We start from the raw sequence: 27,061 nt of genomic DNA, 5'->3' as shown, positions 1-27,061 counted from the left end.
TCTAAAATACTTTTATTTAGAGCTTATTTTAAGCTTAAAACATGTTCAATGTTGGGATTTGATTACATTACAAAAGTTAGGGTGACCATATTCTGGTTGTCCAACCATAATACGGGGGGGTTATGGTGATTAATAGCGTACAAAACAGTGTTACTATGAATGCAGACTTTAATTCACTGAAAAAGACACACTATTAGCATCACATAAATATCTAAAAATAAAATTGGTTTCACTCTGCTCCGTTACCCCTAAGCCTGCACATGCCTGATGACCTAGTGATCTCTTGTCGTGTTTTAGCTGTGTGAAAGTAACCAGCAGGAGTTCATGGCCCAGCAGTGCTCAGATACAGACCATCAACCCCTTCAGCTTTCTGCATACTCAACCACAGCCTACTCATGGATACCTGCAGTTGGTTTCATTTCAGGTCTACCAGCAGGATAGTTATCAAAGATGCTAATTATCATAACGAATAACATTCACGTCGGGTACTGTGATTTGTTTTAAAAAACGTTTTCTCTCTTTCTGTCTCTCGGTATGTGGTGATAAGGTGATGCTCAGTGTAAGCTGATGTGTCGCTCTCGTGAGCAGGACTTCATGGTGAGTCGTGGGGCTCAGTTTATCGACGGGACGAGGTGTGAACTTGACGGCCCTGTCACTGCTGGTTCTGTTGCTGCCTGCCTTAAAGGGAAGTGCAAGGTAATGTCGAAGAAATGTTCAAGAAATCCAGAATGTAACAAATACCAATCACATAAACACCAATAAAAGAAAGTAAGTAGGCACGAATGTGCAAATTCATGCGATTTCAAGAAAACTCATTCACAATATTGTAATGCAGTACATTTGGCTAGTTCCTTAGTTTCAGGATTTCGTTTGGATTTTCTGGCCCCTAAATTAACTCCACCCACAACCAGAACAGCGCTCAACCCCGCCTCTTTTCTTCAAAAAGCTACTCAATATTCATATACAGTATCAACAGGACAGGATCGGTTGCAAAATGGGAAAACTTGTCACCAATTTCTTTTACTGAAATTTTAAATTGTTTAAATCATGTATCCTGTTGAGAGAAAGTATGAAAAAGTACTGTTATATAAAAATATTACTAATACTATTATTAGTGTTATTGTTTTATAATCATGTGTTTAGTTTAATCTATATGTTACAGAGATTAAAGTCTGCTCATTTTGAAGATCAAGAGGACCCAATTAAACAAATGAGACTAAAATATTATAATTGCTCATTTATTTATTGAGGAAAATGATCCAATATAACATAAATGTGAGTGGCAAAAGTATGTGAACCTTTAGGATTAGCAGTTAATTCGAATGTGAAATTAGACTCAGGTGTTTTCAATCAATGGGATGAAGATCAGGTGTGAGTGAGCACCCTGTTTTATTTAATGAACAAAGTCTGTTCTTAACAACACATGTTTATGGAAGTGTATCATGGCACGCACACAGGAGATTTCTGAGGACCTCTGAAAAAACGAGAGTTGTTCATGCTCATCAGGCTGGAAAAGATTACAAAACCATCTCTAAAGAGTTTGGACCTCACCAATCCACAATCAGACATTTGTTTACAAATGGAAGAAATTCAAGTCCACTCTTTCCCTCCCCATGAGTGGTCCACCAACAAAGATCACTCCAAGAGCAAGACGTGTAATAGTCCACAAGGTCACAAAGGAACCCAGGGTAACTTCTAAGCAACTAAAGGTCTCTATCATATTGGATAATTTTAATGTTCATGAGTCCACCATCAGGAGAAAACTGAACAACAATGGTGCACATGGCAAGGTTGCAAGGAGAAAACCACTGTTTTCCAAAAGGAACATTGCTGCTCCTTTGCAGATTGCTAAAGATCATGTGGACAAGCCAGAAGGCTATTGGAAGAATGTTTTGTGGATAGATGAGACCAAAATAGAATTTTTGGTTTCAATGAGAAGGGCTATGTTTGGAGAAAGGAAAACACTGCATTCCAGCATAAGAACCTTATCCAATCTGTGAAACATGGTGGTGGTAGTATCATGCATCTGGCCCAGGACGACTTGTCATCATTGAGGGAACAATGAATTCTGAATGTTTCCACGGAATTCTAAAGGAAAATGTCAGGACATCTATCCGTGAACTAAATCAAGTGAAAATGGGGCATGCAGCAAGACAACGACCCTAAGCACACAAGTCGTTTTACCAAAGAATGGTTAAAGAAGAATAAAGTAAATGTTTTGGAATGGCCAAGTCAAAATCCTGACTTTAATCCAATAGAAATGTTGTTGAAGGATTTAAAGCAAGCAGTTCATGTGAGGAAACCCACCAACATCCCAGAGTTGAAACTGTTCTGTACTGAGGAACGGGCTAAAATTCCTCCAAGCCGGTGTACAGGACTGATCAACAGTTACCAGAAATGTTGAGTTGCAGTTATTACTGCACAACCGGGGTCACACCAGATACTTAAACCAAAGGTTCACATACTTTTGCCACTCACAGATATGTAATACTGGATCATTTCCCTCATTTTCACAAACTTTCAAGCACCACTGTATGTACATGTGAAAGTAAAGGGATAAGGAATAAAAGCAGTTATGTGGAATAAAATATTAGTCAAAAGACGTACTTCTCTAAGAGTCCTTGTTTTATTTCTGAGGTGTTTGGCTGTGACGGAGTGTTGCACTCTGGGAAAGTGGAGGACGTTTGCGGGGTGTGTGGAGGAAATGGCAGCACCTGCCATCTTATTACTGGCTCTTACACCGGTGGAGAAGCCAAAGGTACTAGACCTTTATTCTTCTTAACTGCTGCACGTTTTTGTCCATAAACAAACTCTGCTTTATTTTCCTTTGATTTCATTTCAGAGTATGTCACATTCCTCGTTCTGCCAGTGAACGCCTCTCAGGTCCACATTAATAATTGGAATCCAGTTTTCACACATATGGGTGAATTTTGAAAATAGCTTTTACACTACAAATGTTTTTTTATTACTACAGTGTGTGTATTTGTATAAATGTACAATTCTTTTTTTTTTGTGTGTAGCTGTGCTGATGAATGATGAATATATAGTAGCTGGAGATGGGGATATAGCATTAAACACCACTCACCCTTCACCTTTGGAGGAGAACCACATGATCTATAATCTCTACCTCACCCCTGACCTCCTACCTCATACAGAAGAGCTCATTCTCTCTGGACCAATCTCAGACAAGATCCACATACAGGTGGGCGGGAACTATTGCATCATCACTTTCAGTTGGTTTGTTTTCCATCAGCTAAATCCTGAAAAATGTAGGGGTTAGCGATGTATCTCTATCTGTACATTTGAACAAGTTCATAATGTTTGTAATAGCTTATATAATATTAAAGTATTACCAAAATATCTGCAGGAACAATACACTTCTTTTGAGTAATTGGTCTTATGTATTTTCAGGTGTATCGCAAATATGGAAGGGAATACGGAGACATCACAAGCCCAAACATCTCCTATCATTACTACATGCCTGACGCTGAATCTGTGGAGAAGATAATTGAAGGTCGATGGTCCACAGTCATTTCATCTTGTTCTGTAACCTGTGGCTCAGGTAGGCTCAAGAGAAGTTCAAAAGGAACAATCACATCCATATGAATGTCACTGAGCTGGTTAGTGATAATACAACAAAACAAACATTACTCATTAAAAGCTCTCATACTGCTCCACTTTTTAAGTCAATGGATGACTTGGTCTAGTGTGGGATTGCCCAAATTTCCTGACCTAGGGAGCATCAATTGCATCAGAGTTGAGTTTCCCTAAAATCATTGTAGCACAAAGTTCATGGTTAAATGGTGCATCACATTGAACCCTCTCTCTAATTAAAATGATGGAAGCTTCATGATGTTTGAGGAACTTGGACCTAGGTATCTTTTAAGCAGGGTTAATATAGGTAGCAAAAAGTCTAAAACTACACAAGAATTTATAAACCAAAATACAAATAATATAATAACATTAACTATACCAAAGCACTGTTTAATTCTTGAATGTGATTGCTCAGAAGACGTTGATTACTTTTCTATAACAGCACTGCTCAGATGGTAGTTGAGCTGCAAGGCACATCACAGGTTACTAATGTGCTCTTTCTCATTCCAATAAGTTGCCATTACTATAGTAACAGCACATTCGTTTAAGTCTAATAATAAGCAGATTTTAAAAAGTGCTATTAATTTAACAAAGAAAAAGTGTATAATAATTGATATGGTTTTCTATAAGGATATGTTTATTTAACATATATGGAACGAGTCTCCAGTCTCAGTGAATTGTAACAGTCAGGACAGTGCACTTTCCAGGTTCTTGGTAACACGACAAGCTGTGTTGGTTTTTTGTTTGTTTTTTGCCTTATTAACTTCGAGAGAGAGAGAGAAAGAGAAGCTGTTGAAGGAGCATTTATAGCTGCTATGACGTAAGTGATGTAACAGAAATGTAACAGAAACTAACTTGTTTCATGGATGTACCAAAGCATTAACTGTAACTATAAACGGATAAAAATATGCCTTTCCTCTCTCTCTCTCTCTCTCTCTCTCTCTCTCTCTCTCTATATATATATATATATATATATATATATATATATATATATATATATATATATGATAGAAGTGGAATGAAGCACTTGCACACACACACACACACACACACACACACACACACACACATATATATATATATATATGTATATATTAGAGATGCACTGAAGTATCGACCGATAATCGGTATCGGCCGATAAAGGCTATTTTTCCCACTATGGGCTATCGGCACTTAGTTTAAAAACAGCCGATGATGAGGGCCGATTGTATCCTATCAATCAAAAGAGGGCGGGGAAACATTAATTTCGTGCTGTGTTTTAAAATTTTACACCGGACGCTGCAGCAGTGAAGCGGCATCGAGTCTAATTTTTTCCTCCGCGCTGCTCCCGCTGAATGAAAGGACCATTGCACCGTTCAAAGGTTTAAATGAAGATGAGTGACAAAAAAGTAGCATATATTGCACAGAAAAATATATTTGTATAGTAGTATGTTTCATATGCAGTTAAGGTTAATATGAGTTTATATCATCAAAAAAAAAAAAGTTGATATTAGGCCTATATATTACCAGTTGAAGTAGAAATGCTTTTGTCTGTGGTGAGTGAATGTGAAGCCTAAGGAGGGTTTTTTTTAGAATTCAGTCAATGTTAATATGAATTAATCACATTTAATAAGTTAAGAAATCTTACTTTAATTTTCAGAATTTAGTTAGTGTGTTAATGTTAATTTAAGTAATGTGTTTTCTATTTATGAGACCGGTTACTGTGAAACAACTTGTTGAAATGAAGAGAATAAAGTTTTTATTTGCATTTCCTTCAGAATTGTGGAATTAATTATTATTAATTTAAAAGAAGGTATAAAAGGCAGAACTATCGGTATCGGTATCGGCCGATATCACTCTGAATAATCGGTTACCGGTATCGGCTGAGAAATTTAGTATCGGTGCATCTCTAATATAATATAATATAATATAATATTATATATATAAAACTCAATAAATAGTCCAACATTTTTGCGATTCGTGTACTAGTTTAGTATGAAAAATACTAGCTGCCACAATAAACATGCCTGTAATGTGAGAATATTTTGATTTAGTATTCTTACACAAAAATGTACCTCCCTGCTTTTTAATGATAACACATTGTGTGGTGTGGAAATAAAGGGATAGGCATATCACAGGGACTAAAATGACTCAAATGAAAATTGAAACTAAAACATATAAAAATGACACATGCATATGGGAAATCACCAAACTGTACTGGATTCCTTGTACAGGACTGCAGTTGTACACCCCTGGTTTCTCCCCAGAAGCAGTTATGTCGTCATTGTCCTGAAAATTGTGTGGAATTCTCAGTGATCCTGAGGGATTGTGAATAGTATGGGTCTCTGCTCTTACAGGGATTCAGAGGGTTAGTCAGGAGTGCGTTGACATGAACACTCAGGAACACCTAGAAGAGAAATTCTGCGTCTCAGTTACTCCAAAACCAACCGCCCTGCAGCCATGTCACCTACCGGACTGCCCACCCAGGTAGCCTCAACTCATCTGATGATTCATGGTCACGTGCACAGCACAGAACTTTCTGATATGTATGAAGTGTCTGCTTTGTTGTAAATGGTAGACAATATATAAATATATTATTACTCAAAAGTCACAGTCACATTGTCACATTGTTGTTTTAATAATGCAATATTCACTATATTGCCAACAATATGTGGACACCCCGCTACTGATTGAGATCTAGTGATTGAGTTCAGCCATACCCATTGCTAATAGGTGCGTAAAATCAAGCACATAGCAACCTTGCAATCTCCACAGACCAACATTTGCAGTAGAGTGGGTCAGACTGAAGTAGCTCAGTGACATTAAACATGGCACTGTTATAGGATGCCACAAATCAGTTCATGAAATTTCTGCCCTGCTAGATCTGCTCTGTAAGTGTAACTGTAAGTGCTATTATTGTGAAGTTCCTAGTAACAACAACACCTCGGCTATGAAGCAGTAAACCACGCCAAATGGACAGATCAGGACTGTTTAGTGCTGACGCGCGTAACGTAGAAATCGCCTATCCTCACAGCATTCCAAACTGCCCCTGGAAGCAACGTCGGGACAAGAATCATGCATCAGGAGCTTCATGAAATGTGTTGCCATGCCTGAGCAGCTGCACACAAGCCTAAGATCACTATACGCAATGTCAAGCATCAACTGGAGCAGTGTAGACCATGCCGCCAGAGGACTCTGTAGCAGTGGAAAAATGTGCTCTGGAGTGATGAATCATGCTTCACTATCTAGCAATCTGATGGACAAATTTGGGTTTGGCGGACGCCCAGAGAACGCTACCTACCAGAATGTGTATAGTAAAGTTTGGTGGAGGAGAGATAAGGATCTGAGGCTGTTTTTCAGGGTTTGAGCCCCTTATTTTTAAACATTCATATGCTTCCAACTTTGTGGCAAAATTCTGAGAAAAGTCCTTTCCTTATCCAGCATGACTGAGTACCTGTGCACAAAGCAAGGTCCTTAAAGAAAATACACGGTTTGATGAGTTTGGTGTCGAGGAACTCCAGGGGGGAACAACTCCTTATTAATGCCCATGGTTTTGGAATGGGATATCCAGCAAGCTTATATAGGTGTGATGGTCAGGTGTCCACATACTTTTGGCCATATAATTTAAGTCACTTTTGTATGTCACTCAGGATAAGTATGTCTGCGTAATTGCATTCCCATGCAGACCGTCGTTAGTTTAGTAGCCCCTTAAAACCTCAGAAACAAAACACACACTTGTATATGCAACTTTTTTTCCTGCAGTTGGGTGCTGGGTGAATTTGGTCCTTGCAGCGCCCCCTGTGGAGTTGGAGAGCGGCTGCGTTCTGTGGCCTGTTCCCAGAAACGGGGTATGGAAACAGTGGCGTTGCCAGATTCTGCATGCTCTCAAATGACCAAACCTGCGGCAACAGAAACCTGCAACACTCAGCTGTGCTCTACCAGGTAAAGCATTAGGAAATCTGGTTCAAGTGTCATATAATAAGAATAGAGGCATTATGTTTATTCTGCCGTACTTATATTTTACATGGTACATTGTATACATGACCTTCGGGTAATGTAATACCCACTATTACAAATTACACATAATTCTCTCTAGCAAATTTAGCTGCTTTTGTCAAAATGTTTTTTTGTCTTTCACTTTGTTTAAATGTATTTTGATGCACATTTGTGCACAAGTCCTGATGTATGTGCGTAAGAGTGTACGTGTGTGTTGCAGATGGCAAATCTCAGAGCCTGGTGATTGTTCAGCTGTGTGTGGTCCAGGCGAGGCTCACAGACCAGTGTCCTGCGTCCGCTTCCACCTTGGCGCCGACTCGGAGGTAGACGAAAGCCTCTGTTTACACCCCAAACCTTCTGAACGTGTCCCGTGTGTGGTGGATGTGTGCCCCATTGGCTGGGAAACACACGGGAAGGTAAAGCAGAAGGGAAAAACGCAGACATTGAAGATGTTTAACTTCAACTAGGCTCATCATTTAATTTTCGGCGTTTATATTCTTAAATGTTAGCATACAGGTGTATTGCTTAATGGAATGGAGTTGTAATGGACTAATGTGTCTTCCAGGATCAGCAAGACCACAAAGGGTCACTTGCTGTAATACTCCGGTCCAAAATAATCCCAGTGTACGTGTGGAGCCCTGTGATCGGCCACTGCACTAAGACTTGTGGAAATGGTATACAAATGAATGAAATCATTAGATCAAATATAAATTGATTACTACAATTGTGTATTCTATAGGACTGTCCACACATTTCTGATGTGTGTGTGTGTGTGTGTGTATGTAGGTACTCAGCAGATATGGTTCTCCTGTGTGGACCATCAATCACAACTAGATGTCCCAGAGTTCCTTTGTGATCGCTTTAGTAAACCTGAACCGTATACAAAGCTGTGTGTCCAGTCACCCTGTCCTGCCATGTATGTGTACACCAATCACTCCGACACTAGCACTGGTTCTATGATTATTCGCTATGATGAATAAACCTGGTTTTAGAGGTCTTAGGAAAAAGATTCTATACATTTGTCTATACGTTTGTTGGGGGCAGTGGTGGCTTGGCGGTTAAGGCTCTTGGTTACTGATCAGAAGGTCGGGGGTTCAAGCCCCAGCACTGCCAGGCTCTGGGTTACTGTTGGGAAGGTCGGGGGTTCAAGCCCCAGCACTGCCAGGCTCTGGGTTACTGATCAGAAGGTTGGGGATTCAAGTCCCAGGACTGCCAAGCTGCCACTGTTGGGCCCTTGAGCAAGGTCCCTAACCCTCTCTGCTCCAGGGGTGCTGTATCATGGCTGACCCTATGCTCTGACCCCAGCTTCCTGGCATGCTGGGGTATGCAAAGAAAAGAATTTCACTTATAGAATATCATAGACAGGCTCTGTCCAGGCAGCACAGCATTTCATGATGTGTAAATAGTAGAATGTTTATCACTAGACAATTCTATTACATACATCGGTACAATGATTATCTTTGTCCATTAGGTGGCGCTACATACAGGGAGTGTGCAGTGTGTCCTGTGGAGGTGGTGTGGCAAGAAGGGTGCTGTACTGCTCTCAGCAGGCTGCAGGGGGAGATGGAGGCATGGAAGAAGTGGTAGCAGACTCAGCCTGTCTCCCTGCTTCCAGACCTCTAAAAGTTGTACCATGTAACACTGAGCCCTGTCCAGCAAGGCAAATGAATCCATCCATCCATTCACAGATACAGTGACACTTGAACTTTTCCCACATTTTGTAGTGTTACAACCTGGAACTGAAATGGACTTCATTGGGATTACATGTTGTGAATCTACATAAAATAGCCCGCAACATTGAAGTGTGTGGAGAGGGGGATCAATTCAAATTGCAAAATTATTTAGAAATAAAAAATATTTCTTAAAATTGCTTAAATTTTCACCCTTGTACGTGAAACCCCTTAATTAGTTCTGGTGCAACCCGTTGCCACCTGAAATCACATAAATAGTGTGGAGAATGGAGTCCATTTGTGTGCAATTTAAGTGCCTTATGATCAGAAAACATCTGTTCTTTGAAGGCACAGAGATTGTTAGAGAACATTAACAAACGGTATCATGAAGACCAAAGTCCAGAAGTCCAAAGACCAAAGTTACTGACTTTTAATGCATGGTCTCCTCTAAGCAGAGTCATGGTCATGTCATATTCTTTCCATTTTTGAATAATGGATTTAACGGCACTATACGTTTCAATATTATGGGCTATATCGTGTAAATTCATGCCATCTGATCCCCTAAATCCATTTCAGTTTCAGGTGGTAACACTACAAAATGTGGGAAAGATCAAGGGGGTGAATACTTATATAAGCCACTGTATATTGACAGTTGTCTTAATAGCACACAATTATAGTGTTCATATAGTGTATAGTGTATAGTGTACATCATGGTTATTCAGATTTTTGGGATAATGTCAAACACATTATTTATTATCTGATGATAAATAAGACCTTTATGTATTGAATATGGATCTGTTGGAGCAGCAAATGCAAATGTCATATGTGCCAGATGTTTTTTATTCAGAGTGTTTATGGTCTAGGTGGCAGGTGGGTGGACAGGGTCCATGTTCAGTGTCCTGTGGCCTGGGTGTCGCATTAAGGAGGGCCTCGTGTGTCCAGTTCGATGGAAAATGGGACAGAGAAGTTGAAGATGAGCGTTGTGAAGAAGGCAAGAAGCCTCCTCTCACAGTGCCCTGCTTCACCCAGGCCTGCTCCTTCCACTGGGGTGTACAGGAGTGGAGTGAGGTACAGTGGGACCATGCAAACTGACTGAATATTCCACATTACATACATCATATATCATATAATAGTTTGTGTCAAAACTCTTTCATACCAATTAAAGTGACAGCCACTGCACTGCTATTCTCAAATAAGAATTCCCACTGGCAAACTGGTGATGCTGATGGCAGAGCCAGTGCCTAATCTAGAACCTTTCTGTGGTTTTTCACTAGTTCTTAGCCAGCAAAATCTGGAAATCAGGTGTGGAACCAAGAATAGCTGGGCTTAGTAGGTAAAATATGTTCTTCAGCCCTTGGGGCAGCATGGTGGTGCAGTGGGTAGCCTTGCTGCCTCACAACTCCAGGGTCCCCATTCCGATCCTTCACCTGGGTTACTATCTGTGTGGCATTTCTGTGCATGTTCTCCCTGGGTCTGTGTGGGTTTCCTCTGGGATTTTCAGTTTCCTTCCATCTCCCAAATACATGCCAGTAGGTGGATTATGCCAAAGTGCACCACGAGTGAATGACTATGTAAATGTGGGCATGCATGGTGCCCTACAATGGCCTGGTGTCCCATCCAGGGTGTATTCCCACCTTATTCCCAGTGTTCCTGTCACAGGCTCCCAATCAACTACAACCCTGACCAGGATAAAGTGGTTTCTGAAGATGAATGATGGATGAAAGATCCTCCACAGCAATTATTTTTACAGCGTTCATTAGTACACTTGGACATCTGATGATGAAATGCTTTAGCTCTTCATCTGATAGAAACGGGGGCCAGTTCTTAAAAAGGTTTCCCATTTATCCAAACCATCACTGGCTCAAGCACCAGCACCTTGTTGGTGGAAAAGGGTTAATCCTGCATCTACTGTAGGTCTCATAGCATATAGTCTCTCAGGACCTCAGTCTCTCTCTCTCTCTCTCTTATCTGTAGTGTTCAGTCTCTTGTGGATATGGGATCCAGTCTCGAACTGTCTCATGCCTTGGGCCGTCCAGTCCTCTACCCATCACTCCCATTCTCTGTGTCCACCTTCCCAAACCCATTACTATCCAGGCCTGCTACTACAGCACCAACTGCTCCACTCCGGCTCCAAGCACTGCTCCTACAGGGGAACCAGAGGCCTGGAGCAAGAAGAGTGCATGGAAACTCTTCCATGAGGAGAAGAGGACCACATCTGCGCCAGCTGGAGACACAGAGAAGTTCTCAGAAGTTCTACCTACAGTACCAGTGTTGAGGAGCACCTCAACGTTGTCGACACAACCTCCACAGAGCAGTTAAGTGGCAAGATATGAGCACCAGAATTTACAAGGGGGGCATGATAAAATTGAATAAACAATAAGAGTTGTTCTAGAGGTCATAGGAAGCATCATACCCTTTGTAGTGAAATCAATAGCTCTATTGCCCTGTCATTAATAATACGAGAGGGTGTGCCAAAATCAAAAAGTATAGTAAAGGTCCTATAAATGTAAACATCCTAAATATACAGTAATACTGATTGGTAGGTGGAACATTTAGATGGATAGATGAAAGGAAGTCATATCTTCTTATTAAAGCTATCAATTGACATTCTGCTGCAGGTTTGTGTGGGCAGCTCTTGCTTCAGGCTACGGGAATCATCGACCTACGGAATGTCAGCGAGAGACGGTGTTTCATCTCTATTGGCCGTCCTCTTGATGAAGTCATCCAAATCAAAATCGAGTCCAGCTCTCTTAATTGTAGACACAGTGAGTGACCAGCTGTATCTGCTTTCATACCATGCAAGGCTAGGGCGTAAGAATTCAAATTCTATGTGTTTGTGTGCGTGTTTAGAAGAGAATCTTGCCCTTTATGAGAGAAAGTCTCTGAGGCAAATCTGTGAAAAGATGCCCGGAAAGACGCTGATTTCACGATCTAATGTTCTGTTGGTGCGTCAAAACCGTCTCACCCCCGGCAATGGGGTGCTGCTTTCCTATCAGAGTAAGAAGAACATGAAGAAAAGCCATCGTGAAGGTCGGTCAAAAAAGAATTTTTGGCAGACGTTTTGAGGCACAATCCTGGCAAAATCAAAACGGAATCAAACTGTGATGTTTGGTAAATCGAATCACTGACTTAAAGTTCTGACTTCCATCCTCAGATTGTGATGTTCAGCTGTTCTCGTCATCTGGTTTGATCGAGAACCCAGTTAGGAGTTCATCATCCTCGTCCTCCAGCATGCAGTCTTGTCGGGTGTTCATCGATGCCCCGCCTGCATTAAGGATACAGATCAGAGCGCTATCTGTATTTAATGCAACCTCCTCAGACTCCGCATATGTGCTGGTGAGAGAACCTAGAGCTAGTCTTTTTCTGACCTAGCTTAATTCCTACTGCACTTCTTCAACATGTAGCTTTTACCATGTCCTGATATTGCTGAATAACTGGTGCCCCTGGGCCAACAAACTATGAATATATGGCATCACCACAATACCTTACTTAGGCTAGCCTGCTAGTAAACTTGGCTAAAGTTTTCATAGCCTATGTTTAACTAGCTTGCTAGCAAATATGGCTGTGATCATGTACAAAATATAACATTTACTCTGGTGTTAACTTGACACCTTGTTTTTAATTATTTTAACCGTACAAGGTATACCATTATATACATAATAATAATAATAATAATATATATATATATATATATATATATATATATATATATATATATATATATATATATATATATATATATATATATATACATACACATACACATATAAATATAGAACAATATAACAGTATTATAGTTTCCCTAACATGAGCTGGATTGCAATTGAACTTGCTAGCTATAGATAAAACAGCTATAGAGATCACATTAGCTAATCTATCTAGTAACTTGCTAATTTAAACACAATACTGGCTAGCTTGGATACTGTTTCTGAATTATTATATTATACAAATAAAAAACTATTTTTTATGCTAATCATTAGGTTAAATTGAGGAAGTAAATAGAAAAGCTAGTGGTGATGTCATCTAATCAACCCCTTGTCCTTGTTGACCCAGGGACACCTGCCACTCGATAAAATTAGGACGTGAGCAACTATTTACTTTGAACAAAGTCGGCATTAGCATGATGCAAAAGGACATTACTGATTTTAATAGTGACCTGCACATTTTTGTTAAGAAGTCAAGGCATGTATGTTTTTGATCCCTCAGATCCGAGATGTAGACGCTGTGAAAACCGCAGTGTTTCAAGGCACGCAGCTTTTCCACTGGAGTTCTACAGGAAGCAGGGCAGAAGTGGAATTCCATGGGGAGTACCAGCACATAAAGGGAACATTTAGAGCAGAGTATTCTTATATTAAGCCTGAGGAGGCTAAACTTATGTAGCCCTTGGTCAGTTTATCCAGCAATATGTTTAAATGAATGCTCTATTTTTCAGAAAATAAATAAATGAATAAATAAATAAATAAATAAATGTTAACAATAGAAGATAGCATAAGTATGCATATTATATTCATGCTAATTTTCTTTCATTATTTGCAATGTTAACATTTTTGATGAAGTAATGTAGTGCTTTTAAGAGAACTGGAAAATCTTGTTAGTTCAAAGAAACCTTTTGGTTTAATGAGACAAGTTAGATTTCACAGGAAATCTGGACATTTATACTTTTCTTTCTCACTGGTTCGTTAAAAGAAAAAAAAAAAAGAATGTAGATCTTACAGCGGTACTGTGTCCAAATGTATATTTATCCCAATAAATATTTAGTTATAGATACACACATCACCGTCATAAAGCAGACTTGCTAAGTGCTTCAGTTGAGCAAAAAAAAACAAAACAAAAAACGCTTCGGTTTTGACATGGAATACATCAGTAAACAGCAAAATTATGTAAACAGCAGCTAACAAAAATACTGAAGTATCATGAACACATTGCAACATGGTGGTGCCATCTTTTCTTAAGAGATCCCTTCTTACTAAAATGTTGTGGGACAAACATTAACGTCATGGCAAGCTGATCAAAGAAATACGGGTGCGAGAACTGTCAGCTCCTGCATGTTCATGTTCTGCTTGAGGACACATGCAGGTATAGCAAATACTTCATCTTCTTCTTCCCAGCCTCACAAATTTCCACTCTGTGTCTCATCCCCCAGTAAGCAGCCTCAATTGCTCGGATTAGGCGTCTGATCCAGAAGAGCTTTCATGTCCAGCAGTGCTTCCTTGAGGAACCGTGTTAGTTTGGTGGCATTAGTTTCTTCACAGCTGTTGAAGGCCGTCACAGCAAAGTTGATGTGGTCGTCCATCGGGTTGTAGCAGATGCCATAACCGTCTGGCACCATTGGCCCAATACACATAAAACAGTCTGTCTTTGAGCCGACCTGAAAAAAACAAAAATGTCATGAGGGCATCGCTGTGACTTTATCGTAAACATACGCCATGATACATTATTAATGTGTGATCACCTTCTTGTGCTATTAATAATGAAATCATGGCCAACACTGGCAATGTGGAATCAATTAGCATGATCTTGAGAATAAAAAAAATGAGACGTGAAACGGGAACTGGCTTTAATGCTTCATCTATCTGTGTAAACTTTAACACCATCTGGTCTTTCAAAAAAGAAATGTGGAGAACTTCTAATTATTAAGTATCAGTCACACCAGATTTAGTGCTTAATGTTGCGCACAGTTGCAGAAACACTACAGTAGCTAACATTACAAAGAGGTTCCCAACACACCGCTCATAACTCACTCCATTTTTGCTCCAACCCAGTGAGAAAAAAAAAGTGAGATGAAAATGGCCACCTCGGTTTTCTTTTTTGTTTTTGTTTTTTAAAGTTAACTTGTCCTCATTGTCTAAACAGTATTAGTTACATTTAAGACTTTTCTAGCCATTTGTAGAGCAACTCATCCACGGTTCAGATCTTCAGCTAAAAGAAACATTTTTTAAAATAATAATAATAATAATAATAATAATAATAATAATAATAATAATAATAAATCACATACTTGGCTAGTGAAGAGGTTGAAATGCATGGCCACAGCATAGGAAGTATCCATGAAGATTTCTGGGAGAGAAGTCAGATCCTCAATGCTTTGCATCTTCAGCCCCAGCAGATGTCTGTCGATTGCCTGGCCATGAATGGCCTGAGTATTGACAGATTGTATTCCAGAGATTCATGGTCAGTTAATTTGTAATATTTTGCAATAAAACCAAAAAAAACCCCCAACAACAGCATGTTAGTCTGTTATAAGACTCCTACCATGTGTGTGTAATTTCGATGAGCGTTGATGGCCTTCTCCAGCAGGGCCAGTTTCTCTGCGTTCTGCCAAGGAGTTACACATAATTGTCAAGTAATTTGTAAGTTACTGCAGATTGTATTGTAATGTAACCAGTTCATACAAAAGATCTCCACAAGTTCACATCAAGGTGATGAATGAAAACTCATTCATGGTGTATTACAGTGCTGTCAAATTCTCAATTCTAATTGGTCAGAAAGTGTTGAGTCATTTTCGACAGTACTTCAGACTCCATGGTTTATATTCATAAATCGTTTCTATAGTAACAGCTTACACAAGGACTAGTATGACGGATGCTCCACATAAACAGATTTTTTATTATTTTTTTTTTTAAAGAGTGTAATCATCGATATGGTGAAATTTTCTATGCGGAGACTTGTTTTTTTGGAAGGAGTCTCCACTTTCAGCGTTTTGTAATAGTCGAACAGACAGGTAATAAATAGAATTTTGTAAATGTTGGCAATTAGCCGTGGTATAAGAGGAATGAAATACTTTGGGGCATGCTGTTACAGGAAAAATAATCAACTTTGAGGTGGTAACAGAACGTCCACTTCAGGTCAGGCCACCCAGTCATTGATTATTTTCTCTGTTGTGTTTTATTCGCTACTTAATCACTGTTACTTCATAAGACACGACAAAAAGGATGATTACAGAGAAATATTAATCAAGCATTCCATTAAAGATTTTGCATTAACGGACATTAACTTGCACAAATCAGATCCTAATATTACTCTAATACTTCATCCAAGGCAGTACATCCGGATGTTTGTTTGTTCCCAACAAAACAAGCAAACTAAGTCACAAATATTTGTTTCAGTGCTCGTTCTACTGCTTACTTAAGTATTTTAGACTGAAAATCAGAATATTGCTTGCCAAAATTCCTCAAATAAATATAGGGTGCTCCAAAACCTTTGGTAATATAAAGCTAGAAACAAAACTGTTTGGTTTGATTTCGAATTCATGTACGGCAATTAATATCGCAAGCATCACGCATACTTTGCCTGACCTGTTTGGATTTGTCATCCATGGCTTGTACGAATCTGAGCGACTCAGTAGAGGTGGAGCGGATGGCCTCGGTTCTTCCCAGTTTAAACATGCGTATGGAGGCGCTCTCGTATGTAGCGCAGCACACACCATAGATCCTAATGCAGGAACAAAACAGGAAGGGTTTAACACAACGGACTTGAAACAGGCAACTAGATGACACTAGATGCCATGCTCCCTGGGTTACAGAATGTCGAGGATCGATTCTTCTACAGCGGGTAACTTCGAGGTAGCGTCATAAAATGTCTAACTGATATTTCATAATGATTGCTACTATTTTTAGCAGGTGGCACCCTGACTCACCTGTAATATGCCAGCTGGAGGGCCATTTGGATGAAGGCGTCTGAGCTGGTTTTACATGACTTGAGGTATTTCTTCCCGTAATGAGAGAAGTTGAGAACTCGCACATCCAGGTCATGCACCATTCTGCAAAACCGAGAGACTCCTATTACAACACGTGAATCATTTATTTGGAAACGACTGGAGCGCTTCATATTCAACTCTGCTTTACACTGCCTCACTAGCTGTTGTTTCTTTTTTTTTTTTTTTGCAGACGTTAACCCCAGATACAAAGGAAATGGAATGATGAAGAGCGCTCACATGTTCATGTTCTGCTTGGCTTTCTCAATGTCCTTTTTGATTTCAGGTGTGATGTTAAAGCGCAGCTTCTGCGGCATGGGGAGTGGAATCATAGGAGCTCGCACCATCTCAGTTTTCTTCCTGTTACAAACAGGTTAAAGGCGTTAAAGGCAATGTTTGACGATATTCGCCTGTCAGTTAGCACATTGTAATAATTCTGAAAGGAATGGTATGGTATGGTAAAAAATCTCATTCATACAATTTTCCAACAATCAGCCAATGTGTTTGGTGTCCAACATTTATTTCTTTAGTTCTTATTTACTTAAAAAAAAAAAAAAATTGCATTAATAGATAACAAATAAAAGAAATGACGCAAATAAAACATGCTCAAATCATTTTCATGTATTCATTTCAAATGATATTATTCATTCCCACAACTTCATTTTAGAATAAACAATTTTGTAAAATAGCAGGAATAACTATATAGTAAAACTATATTATAATTTGAATGACTTTTAATGCAAGCACCCCATAAAACTTCTAGGATCTAGAGCGACAGCTGGGAAACGTCACTCGTGTAAACATGACCGCCAAGTCTCTTCCTGTGTTGCACCAAATGACACTAAGTAAGTCATTTTAAATGTCCACATATTTAACCACTACAATGTTACAGGGTTTTGACAAAACAGCAATGTTTGCTTCATGTTTATGGATTACACTGTATCCTAAACAAACTGTGTGTGGCACATTTTCACTGAAAAGATTTTGGATAAAGCTTCCAGTGCAAGACATGTCCTGAAGTGTTTTACTCCTTTTATACAGCAGCAATTTGCCAATGATTTTAATTCATTAATGTATTTGTACTTTTTAACCAATTATGCTTACATTTATCTATCTATCTAAACTGGCTACATCACCCTCTCCTCTCCAGTAATAGCTGGTGTGTGGTGGGCATTCTGGCACACTATGGCTGCCATCGCATCATCCAGATGGATGCTACACACTGGTGGTGGTTGAGGAGATGCCCCCTGCCCCAACCCATACTATATAATGCGCTATATGAAATGTAACTAGCTAACATTTAATGTTGTGAAACATCCATGAAATAACTTACTCCACTTCCTGTTACATTATACTGTAGCAGCGGTTTAGTACTGATGCTAAACACACATGAGACCTCTTCCACAACATAACTACCGTCTATACCGTCTATAACTACTAATTACAGCCATAACTACCGTCAGAGCTGCAGTTACAGAATATTAACCTTCTGAACAATCAGATTCGAGATCTCAAGTGCACCATGGTATGTTGTTGTCTTGCAAGTAACCTTCACTGTCACTCTCTTGTTGACACTTTCTCTTTGGATGTCACAGTAAACTCACGCGTTTAGCAGCTTAACGAGACAGACATACCCACATACACATAATTACACCAGAACTGGATTCTGCCTTACATATATTCCACCACATGGTCCACTAGGAACACAATGGGAGGTCCTTCAGCAGGAGCATGCTCATACGTCAGTCCACACGATCCATCCTCGCCCACTATAAACTGTGGAGAAGTAAAACGAGACCGCTAACACCATAAACATACCGCTAAGTTCCCACATCAGCGAGTGTATACACAGGCACACTAATAATATGGTCAGAACATGTTTCCAGAATAGTTAAGTGGTCTAATAAAACAGCATACTATGATATGATATGATTTTCTACAACGATGAAAAGGATTGACTTCCATCACAAACCTGTAGTGTTTTATCAAACCAGCGGTTCCCACTGTTCCAGCGGCTTCCGCCTCCATGCAGCATCTGTGCAGCCACTTTACTGTAGTAGATCTCATCTGACACACGTGGCATCGGGGCGTCCAGGCACACTAAGAAGATGCTCTTTTGGATCGCCCGGACTGAATCTTTATTCGTTTTATCTGTAGAGCAAACACGGCAGAACCTTGTCAATTCATGTCAATGAAATGCTGCGCATATAAAGAGTGAATCAAGCTAAGTTAGCTGAGCAGGGTAAGTATAGATATATAGATCACCCTTGATGAGGTTGTTGTAGGCTTTGCCCCAGGTGTTGCGGTGGTTCGAGGTGAGAATGCCAATGGGCTCTTTATTGGATTGTAAAGAAGAATTCCAGATCTTCTCCAGCTGCATGTAGAGCTGATCTACCGTCAGTGGCGTGCCGTCGCTATTGTACACGTCCAGAACAAAAAACTGGAAGAGTGCAAGCGAGAGATATTTACACAATATCCGAGATTACAGTTGGTTTATAGAGGTCTAGTCGTTTGTGCAGCAGGTTACCTGAAAATTGTGAACCACTGTGATGTGAGTCGGTGCCTTCTTTCCAATGGCATCGTTCACCACAGTGTCTTTCTTCGGTCCTGGTATTCGGCATGAAGACAGCACCTGGTAATACTGGTCCATGCATAATGGCTTTCCTCCCAAATACTCAACAGGTAGTGTTTCACTGCAACGAGAGATATGCAAATTGAATACCGCAATCCAAAGAATTCAAAAGTAAATCAGGTCATCTGGCCTCGACAATTAAGACTCACCTATCAATCATTTGCTTGAAGTTCAAAACTCCAGCAATCAGTTTGGCAGCAAACCTGCACACGCAGAACAGACTTCCATAGAGCACTGAGTTTTAAAATATTCAAACTGGCCAACACACAAAGCAACAACATCGCTAAACCACAGTCAGTAATTAAGATCAAAACCTTTAGGGTTAATAGATAGGGTTTTACTTTGACATCATTTGCAAAATTGAACAAATTTGATTGTTCTATTCAGTGGTATTCCTGATAAAATTCCGGGTACTATATAATACATTTAATATGTCATTTATATGTAAGAATATAGGGCCATATTCAGAGTCAGTGATTTAAATCCAAAGGTTATGTTCTATATGTTGTATTTAGATTCTGTCTATACATTTTCTTCTCTCCCTGTTCAGATTATGCAAATCACCTACATATAGTTCATGCCTCTGAGGCTGCCAGATTTTTCTTGAGTAAAGGTACCAGAGACAGGGTTTTCCAATACAGTCTAGACTGCTAAACCACTGCTATTAAATGCAAACACTTGCTTTTAACCCCGGAACAATCAGTGAACAGAAACTGCAGATACTTTGAGTTGTTGAAATAATAAAGTAAAATAATCATTTGATATGCCTAGGTTTGAAGGATAATGAAGGATAAACGAGGACTATCAAATTTGTTAATACTAAAGTAAATACTGCCCTCAAATCAAAAATTTTGCTCATATCCTAATAGTACAATTTATACTAATTGACTCTAAAATGTAAGCATATCTTTCACTGTGAACATAGTCAACATAGCGTTCGATCAGGTTTAAATCTGTGGTCCATGTAACTGTTGCTCTTAGCTGCATGCATAACTGGTGTGTAAACAACACAGTCTAAAGGGCGAGTGAATAAATGTAAGGGTAAGTCTAAATAGGGAACATGACCGAAGTGTAACTCCACTGGATTTGTCCATACACTGTTTGGGTTGTTAAAAGTGGCCATGGGCAGTAAATTGTGCTTAAAATAGCAGCAGGAAAAGGAGACGTCTGTGTAAAAGGTCAGTGTGCAACTCGACACTGTAGATATCAGTAACATCCAGCAATAAATGTCCTCTCCAAGAGTACAGAGCATTGTTTTGAGCAATAAATAATGTTTTTATGTCGGTTTAATGTGTGGACGGAATTAAAAGCGTGAATTAATCTCTCTATTCTATTCCACTGTAATCCACTCGTTTTAATTCCACTCTGTTCTGCTTTTTCAAAAGAAATTATATTCTACTCTTTTTTTATTTCATTATATTTTTCAATTTTACATTCAATTCTACTCCACTATTGTTCATTCTGATCTATTCTTCTCTTTTAAATTCTATTATAATCCAACTGCTTTCACTTAATTACACTCTATTCTTTTAACGTGCACCCATTATGGTTTTTGTCAAATATTACCCTTCATGTAGTGTGTTATATATCTGTTGGTGAATGTAAAAAGTCTGCAAAGTTTAAAAAATCAAAGCGCAGGACAAACAGAGTTATCGACTCCCAAAAGAAGGACTCGATTCTGAACAGCTGCATCGAGTCGTTAGTGATTCCAGACTTTACTTCCTGCACTAACCGACGTAGGTTTGTAACAAAAAGCCCCGCCTCTGGTCTTCATCGGCTGCTCGCTGACAGCGGTAGACCAATCACAACAGACTGGGACGTCTGGCCAATCAGAGCAGAGTATGGAGTTTAGAACGAATCCTTTAGAACGGATCACTGAACGAGTCATTTGTGACAATGAGGAAAAAAAACATAATGCTGCAGTTTAAATTATGAACACAGGAAAGTGTTTTTTGACCTTGGATGCATGTCAATCTATCGTATGAGACCTCTAAAACAAAATTAGGCACGTTTCAAAACCATAATAGGTGCACTTTAAAGCCTTTACTTCTACTCTATTAGTGTAGTGTAATCTACTCTTTGTAATTCAATTATACACGTTTTAATTCTATTCTATTCTACAGGCATTAGCATCATGCTAAACTAATTATTTATTCCTAATTCCTTATTAAAACTCTTATGTTAAACTGATCATGTCTTAATAAAAAATATGAAAGGGTTTTGTGTGTTTATTTACATTGCTAGTAAAATCAGATGAGATTATCTAGATCAATAGAACATCCATTAGTAGTAGACAGAACACATTCTGAATACGGCGCTGTGATCAGACATGATACCTCATCTGTCCCTGGCAGTCCTGGAAGTGCATCTGCGGCAGAACCACGCCTGGGCTAGTGTACACTGGGACTGGCATACGAGAGTCTAAGTAGGCTGACTGCATCCACCAATCAGTGAGCTGCAACACACAATCATATAACGTATCTGACTGGTAATTAGAATGAGGAAAAGGTTTCACTTACACATAATCCACTGCTGCTATATTGGTCATTTTTGGGCATTTTTGTACAAATTTTGTTGTCCATGGGCTAGCACATATAATTTGGTTAAATAGTAAATTAATTAATGACTCTGCCTTGCTGTTGCTAGTTCACTCATTTGGTTACAGTTGCTTGTTTGTTTGTTTTTGTTTAATTTCCCAGATTTGGATGTCACTAAGCAAGGATTTACAATGAACAGATGGCTGAAAACAGTCAATCCAATCTGGCAACCCTGACACAGTTAGCTACTTGTTGTACCCAGTTCTCAGTTTTGCGTGCTCGTCTCTCCAGTCCTTTCTGCAGCCTTTCGCCGACGCCACCGGAGGACAGGAACTCAGCCATGAGCTGGCGTGTATGGTTCATCTCCTCCTCAGACACGAGCGGTTCGAGTGCAGCCAGGTAACGCTCACACGTCTGTCTGAGTGGTGGCACTGGCAGCTTGGGCAGAGCATCCTGATGTGCCAGAGATTGGTCACGGATCTGCACGACTACCACTGGCCTTGCTAAGCGCTTAGGCACCGCCCTCGACTGTGAACCCAAAAAAACAAACCCCCACACTTCATATTAATTACTTCTAATTACAGTCACACATGAATGTAAAGGATATTAGAAAATCTTTCCTATTAACAGGGAATGAATTGCTATCTTAGGTAAGATCATGATTCCTCACTGAATGAGAGTGACCATAAATTCAAACGTTAAATGGCTTTAAAAAGTTAAAATTTGATTAAGATGATTGCACTTAGCCTTCATCAGTTTATATAAATAGAATATTTTTTCCCCCTCTTCATTTCACCTGTATGTTTGTTCTTGGGGAAAATAGTAGACTAAGTGATGTGCTGCACCTGGAAATGTGCTGTTATTGTCTATACAGACATAACGTCACCTTAACATTTTCAGGAACATTTTACATTTCCGTAAGAGGTTCCCAAAAGTAAGGAATAAAACATTTGTAGGTGTGCTGTTATAGGAAAATAAATCAACAATCAGCTTAGTATAACACAGCCCAACACGAACTAGAGTTACTATTACCGTGAAGTTGACTATTTCTAATAACAGAACGCCCTGAAGTGTTTTATTCCTATTTTACCACTGCAATTTGCCAACAATTTCAATTTCTATTTAAAACAACAACAACATACGTATGTTTTATTTATTTATAGTTACGTTGAACGTTGTGGGACATCCGCAAAACATTTTGTTTGTCTGTCATCACTTACATTACAGCAGCTGTAAATGTTTCCTCACCAACCTCACTTGAAATTCAAGTTAATAAGACACTTCTCTTACTGGGAAGTCAAACAGCGCCAAGTCCCCTGTCCTTAAAACTCATTGACTGACTGTTACAAAACGCTGACACTGGAGACTCCTTCCGAAAGTAAACTAAATAAACATATCGTCACAAAATAAAGCAGCTAACCTGCTGTATTAATAATTACATACGTTACACACACCTTGTACGAGGCGTTACTAGAGAAACGGTGATGTATTACGTAGAACGAACGTATTATTATAAACCTGCGATTTTACTTGCGAAGTAGCCGTAATTACTGTCAGAGCTGCTGTTACAGAAAATTAAACACCTTCTGATTCATTCGAATCGAGAATTCAACAACTCTGTGGTATAACATTATTTTCAGCACTGGTTAACAAATCATAAACTTCAGCGTTATGAAACTATACCTAATGAGAGGAACGTACTTAACGCTTGTGTTAACTGATGTGTAAAAAATTAAATTAAATTAAAAAACAACTCGTATAAGCCAAATAATGAACACTGCATTAACAGTGCATTCTATTTATGAGTATACAGTGCACAGTGCATTCTATTGTATTTAGGAGAAAAAAATAAATAAATCTCTCACAAGCATCAGTGCCCTCTTCTGCTGAAGCATCAGAGCACTACATTTTCCACATTCCTCAGTCCACTAACACTCAGGTCACATGACCTGGCCTGATCTGATCATTCGCACTTGCAGAGCTCTGTGTTATTCTTTATCGGCCTGTTCTGGTTGTGCCGTTGCTTTGGTTTAAAACTCTGCTCTTTGGAATAGTCCTGTTGTGGTCTGTTTGCACATTGCCTGACCCTTTGCCTGCTCTTTGCTTTATTTTGATTATGTCTGTGTGGGTTCTTTTTTTTTTTAAGTCCATCCTGCTTTAGTATCCACTGCGCCTGCGATTTCATAACATCAACAACAATCGAATGAACTGATGGCTGCGATTCATATGTTTATGAAAATGTAAACGTAGTTAGTTAATATTTAAACAAACAATCGATTAATACTATAATAATGTGTTGGCTTTGTTAAAATGATTTTTATGTTAACATGACGAACTGTACAGATAGAAGCCGCTTCATTAGCTATTTAATGTCGTGACTGATCTGTGTATAATCGTCCTGTACGCACAGTATCACTGACACTGTGGACATGTTAACTCATGACCTTATATACAGAATGCATTCATTTATATGGAATTGAATAACAGTATATCTCTTAAAACTCTGTTGGAAATAACCATTTATTATTAATGCTTTAAAGCTAATATGGCTAGCGTACAGTATAATGGGAGCTTGTAATCAGCTTGGACAATAGTGCTGGCTGTAAATCAAATCACAGGTTTATATTAATGCTCTCACTCTAATATGTTTCTATAGAAACAGCAGATTTAGAGAGAATTGTGTGGATTGAAACCTAATAATAAACTACTTTAAAAAAGCACTATTATTTAACAGAGAACAATATATAATCATTTATAAGCTTTCTGGAAGGAGATGTGTATTTAAAATTTATGAAAGGAGTCTCCAGCATCAGCGCTTTGTAACAGTCAGTACGTTTTTTCCCCACAGGAACGTTTTCAGGACAGAAAACTTTGCACATTGCACATTTTTTCCCTAATTGTCTTCAAGAGAAAGAAAAAAAAGAGAGGCTGATAAGGGGGAATAACTCTTTATAGCTGCTGTAATGTAAGTACTAAGACAAACTAAGATTTGAAGACATTGCACAACACTGAATGTAAATAGAATCAGATAAAAAGTATGAGTTGTTCAGTAAGAAATGAACAAGTAGAACTTGACAAGATGCCTCGGTCGTCACCAAGTCTAGTCTAGTCCTCCTTGTTGCAAATTTGTATGCCTAAAACTATTCAATTTCACTTCCTCCTTGCATACAAAACAAAACAACTCTTATTTATACACCAATAAATAGAGGGGTCTGAAAGAGTGCAAAAAATGAAAAGATAAAGTGCACTGTTACTAAAGTGACTTAATTTTTTTAAAATAAAACCTTCAATGAGGTAAACAAACAGGTTAAACAAATAAAGCACAAAAATCATTTGAACAAATAAATCAAAAACAGTGCTGCAATGGTGGTCCTGCACGCAATTCTCAAATTTCCCCCAAGATGGCGCCATTTATCGGTGGATCCAATATTACAAAACCGATATCCGATTATGGAAAAACACTTAAATATCGGAAAAAATATCTGCGAAACCGATTATCTGTCGATCTTGTCCTAAGACACCCTTAAAATATACGTCAAACAGGAAGAACACTATTGAAGAAAATTGATTTCAGACATTTGACAGTCCTGTGATCTTGACCTTATTTCGATCAATTCCTAAATCTATTCAGTTCATCTACTGGTTACAATGATAATTCCACACATACATCTACAAACACTCTCACAACTCGTTCTTGAGATGTCACGCTACAGAAAATTTCAGATGGACTCACGGACAGAGGGTTGGATGGACAGAGAGATGGCAAAAACCGTAGATAGCCCCAAAAAAATAAGGGGCGACAGATGAACTGTGTTTGCAATAAAAAAAACAACACAACCTGCTGTTAAACCCACATGCAAATATGTTTGTTGACTTTTAAGGCTTAGAGCTGGAGCAGGTGGTGCTGAACAACGTGTAGCTGATGGGGGCGGAGCTTATGTCAGGGCAAGATGTAAACAAAAGCCAAAATAAAGAACAATGATAAATCTATTGCATAAAAAGAAGATATCTTAGAAATTACATTATTATTTTAATTTAATTTTTTAAAAATAGAAATACCTATACTAAATATTACATACTGCCGCTTTAACTTTATCGCTCCGTTCCAAAACTAAGAAGCAACAAACATACATTTAAAGTGTTTACATTTTCCCCCCCCTCTTTTATTTCATTTGTTTATCTGGAGCTGTTTATCATCATTATCATCATATAAGATCCACACTGACTGCTCTTAGTCCTAGCTGAGAGATTTGGTTTAGACAATCAGGTGATCACAAACACTCGTAGTTAGGTTTAGGCTGCTTCATGTGTAAATACTGATTATGGTCGTTGTTATTGTGGTTGTGTAAGGTGTTGATTGTCATGGTGACTCACCGCGGCTCTGGCCAGGACACTCAGCATGATTTGAACTCCAACACTCCCTCCAGGTTTATCGGACAGAACAAAGTCGCTCTGACATTCTGCTCTCCAAGGACGAGCTAAAGTTGTTGTCAAACCTCTCGTGCGTCTCCGCCCTCATTCACTCCCTCACTCATTCACTCCCTCAGTCATTCACTCAGCCAAGACACCAGAGAGATCGCAGAGCACCGGGTTGCCAGATTGGGATAATACTTCCGCTTACACCATCCACGCTCCTTTTTTTTTTTTTTTTTTTTTTAAAATATAATTACATTGAGGTTGCAGGTGATCCTTGCGATAACATTATTCTATGATTTTACGTTTTAGCATAGTTGAGCTAAATCGAAGGCGCTAATGAATACAATCTGCCAATGTTTATTCTACAGCTATTTTCTCGCAGCCTAACAGCTGATCCTTACAGCAGATGTCGCCTGTATAACAGCATGAAGCCGAAAATCCGACATGTTTACCCTACATTTCTGTTGTTGAAGGCTATTTGCGGTTACGATAAAAGATAATATACATAATATACAAACGCCCTTGACTGCTTCGTTCTACTAAT

The 27,061-nt window shown here is 39.0% G+C and overlaps 2 protein-coding genes across 3 annotated transcripts in view; one reads left to right on the top strand and one right to left on the bottom strand.

Annotated features, from left to right (window-relative positions):
• adamts13 (ADAM metallopeptidase with thrombospondin type 1 motif, 13) overlaps positions 1-14,006 on the top strand; it is a 22,903-nt gene extending 8,897 nt beyond the window's left edge. For both annotated transcript variants that reach the window (XM_017467536.3, XM_017467535.3), the window contains 18 exons: positions 298-424; positions 548-696; positions 2,638-2,758; positions 2,843-2,923; positions 3,021-3,202; positions 3,412-3,562; positions 5,931-6,060; positions 7,336-7,515; positions 7,790-7,985; positions 8,135-8,243; positions 8,356-8,485; positions 9,041-9,229; positions 10,103-10,307; positions 11,214-11,553; positions 11,858-12,004; positions 12,090-12,269; positions 12,394-12,575; positions 13,446-14,006. In XM_017467536.3, coding sequence (XP_017323025.1) covers positions 298-424; positions 548-696; positions 2,638-2,758; positions 2,843-2,923; positions 3,021-3,202; positions 3,412-3,562; positions 5,931-6,060; positions 7,336-7,515; positions 7,790-7,985; positions 8,135-8,243; positions 8,356-8,485; positions 9,041-9,229; positions 10,103-10,307; positions 11,214-11,553; positions 11,858-12,004; positions 12,090-12,269; positions 12,394-12,575; positions 13,446-13,619 — 2,973 coding nt within the window. In that variant the 3' untranslated portion in view covers positions 13,620-14,006. The remainder of the gene's footprint in view (positions 1-297; positions 425-547; positions 697-2,637; positions 2,759-2,842; positions 2,924-3,020; positions 3,203-3,411; positions 3,563-5,930; positions 6,061-7,335; positions 7,516-7,789; positions 7,986-8,134; positions 8,244-8,355; positions 8,486-9,040; positions 9,230-10,102; positions 10,308-11,213; positions 11,554-11,857; positions 12,005-12,089; positions 12,270-12,393; positions 12,576-13,445) is intronic.
• On the bottom strand, positions 13,960-27,061 carry zgc:154046 (choline/carnitine O-acyltransferase). Its single transcript, XM_017467543.3, has 14 exons — positions 26,476-27,061; positions 22,360-22,629; positions 21,901-22,019; positions 19,714-19,767; positions 19,460-19,625; positions 19,198-19,372; positions 18,905-19,083; positions 18,608-18,708; positions 17,173-17,292; positions 16,876-16,998; positions 16,535-16,670; positions 15,492-15,554; positions 15,238-15,375; positions 13,960-14,607 (listed from the first exon to the last, which is right to left on the bottom strand). The coding sequence occupies exons 1-14, from the start codon at positions 26,500-26,502 to the stop codon at positions 14,392-14,394; spliced, it is 1,887 nt and encodes a 628-aa protein (XP_017323032.1). The 5' UTR covers positions 26,503-27,061; the 3' UTR covers positions 13,960-14,391.

This window comes from Ictalurus punctatus, chromosome 5 (genome assembly GCF_001660625.3).
Source record: "Ictalurus punctatus breed USDA103 chromosome 5, Coco_2.0, whole genome shotgun sequence".
Classification (NCBI taxonomy): domain Eukaryota; kingdom Metazoa; phylum Chordata; class Actinopteri; order Siluriformes; family Ictaluridae; genus Ictalurus; species Ictalurus punctatus.
This window is presented reverse-complemented; position numbering and strand designations above follow the sequence as displayed.

Coding starts and splice junctions, on each gene's coding strand:
- zgc:154046 (XM_017467543.3), bottom strand. CDS start 26,502: ATGCTGAGTGTCCTGGCCAGAGCCGCG. Junction 19,768..21,900: donor GACTGCCAGGGACAGATGAG/GTATCATGTCTG, acceptor CTGCGTGTGCAG/GTTTGCTGCCAAACTGATTG. Junction 17,293..18,607: donor GACCATGTGGTGGAATATAT/GTAAGGCAGAAT, acceptor TGTTTGTAACAG/GAAGAAAACTGAGATGGTGC.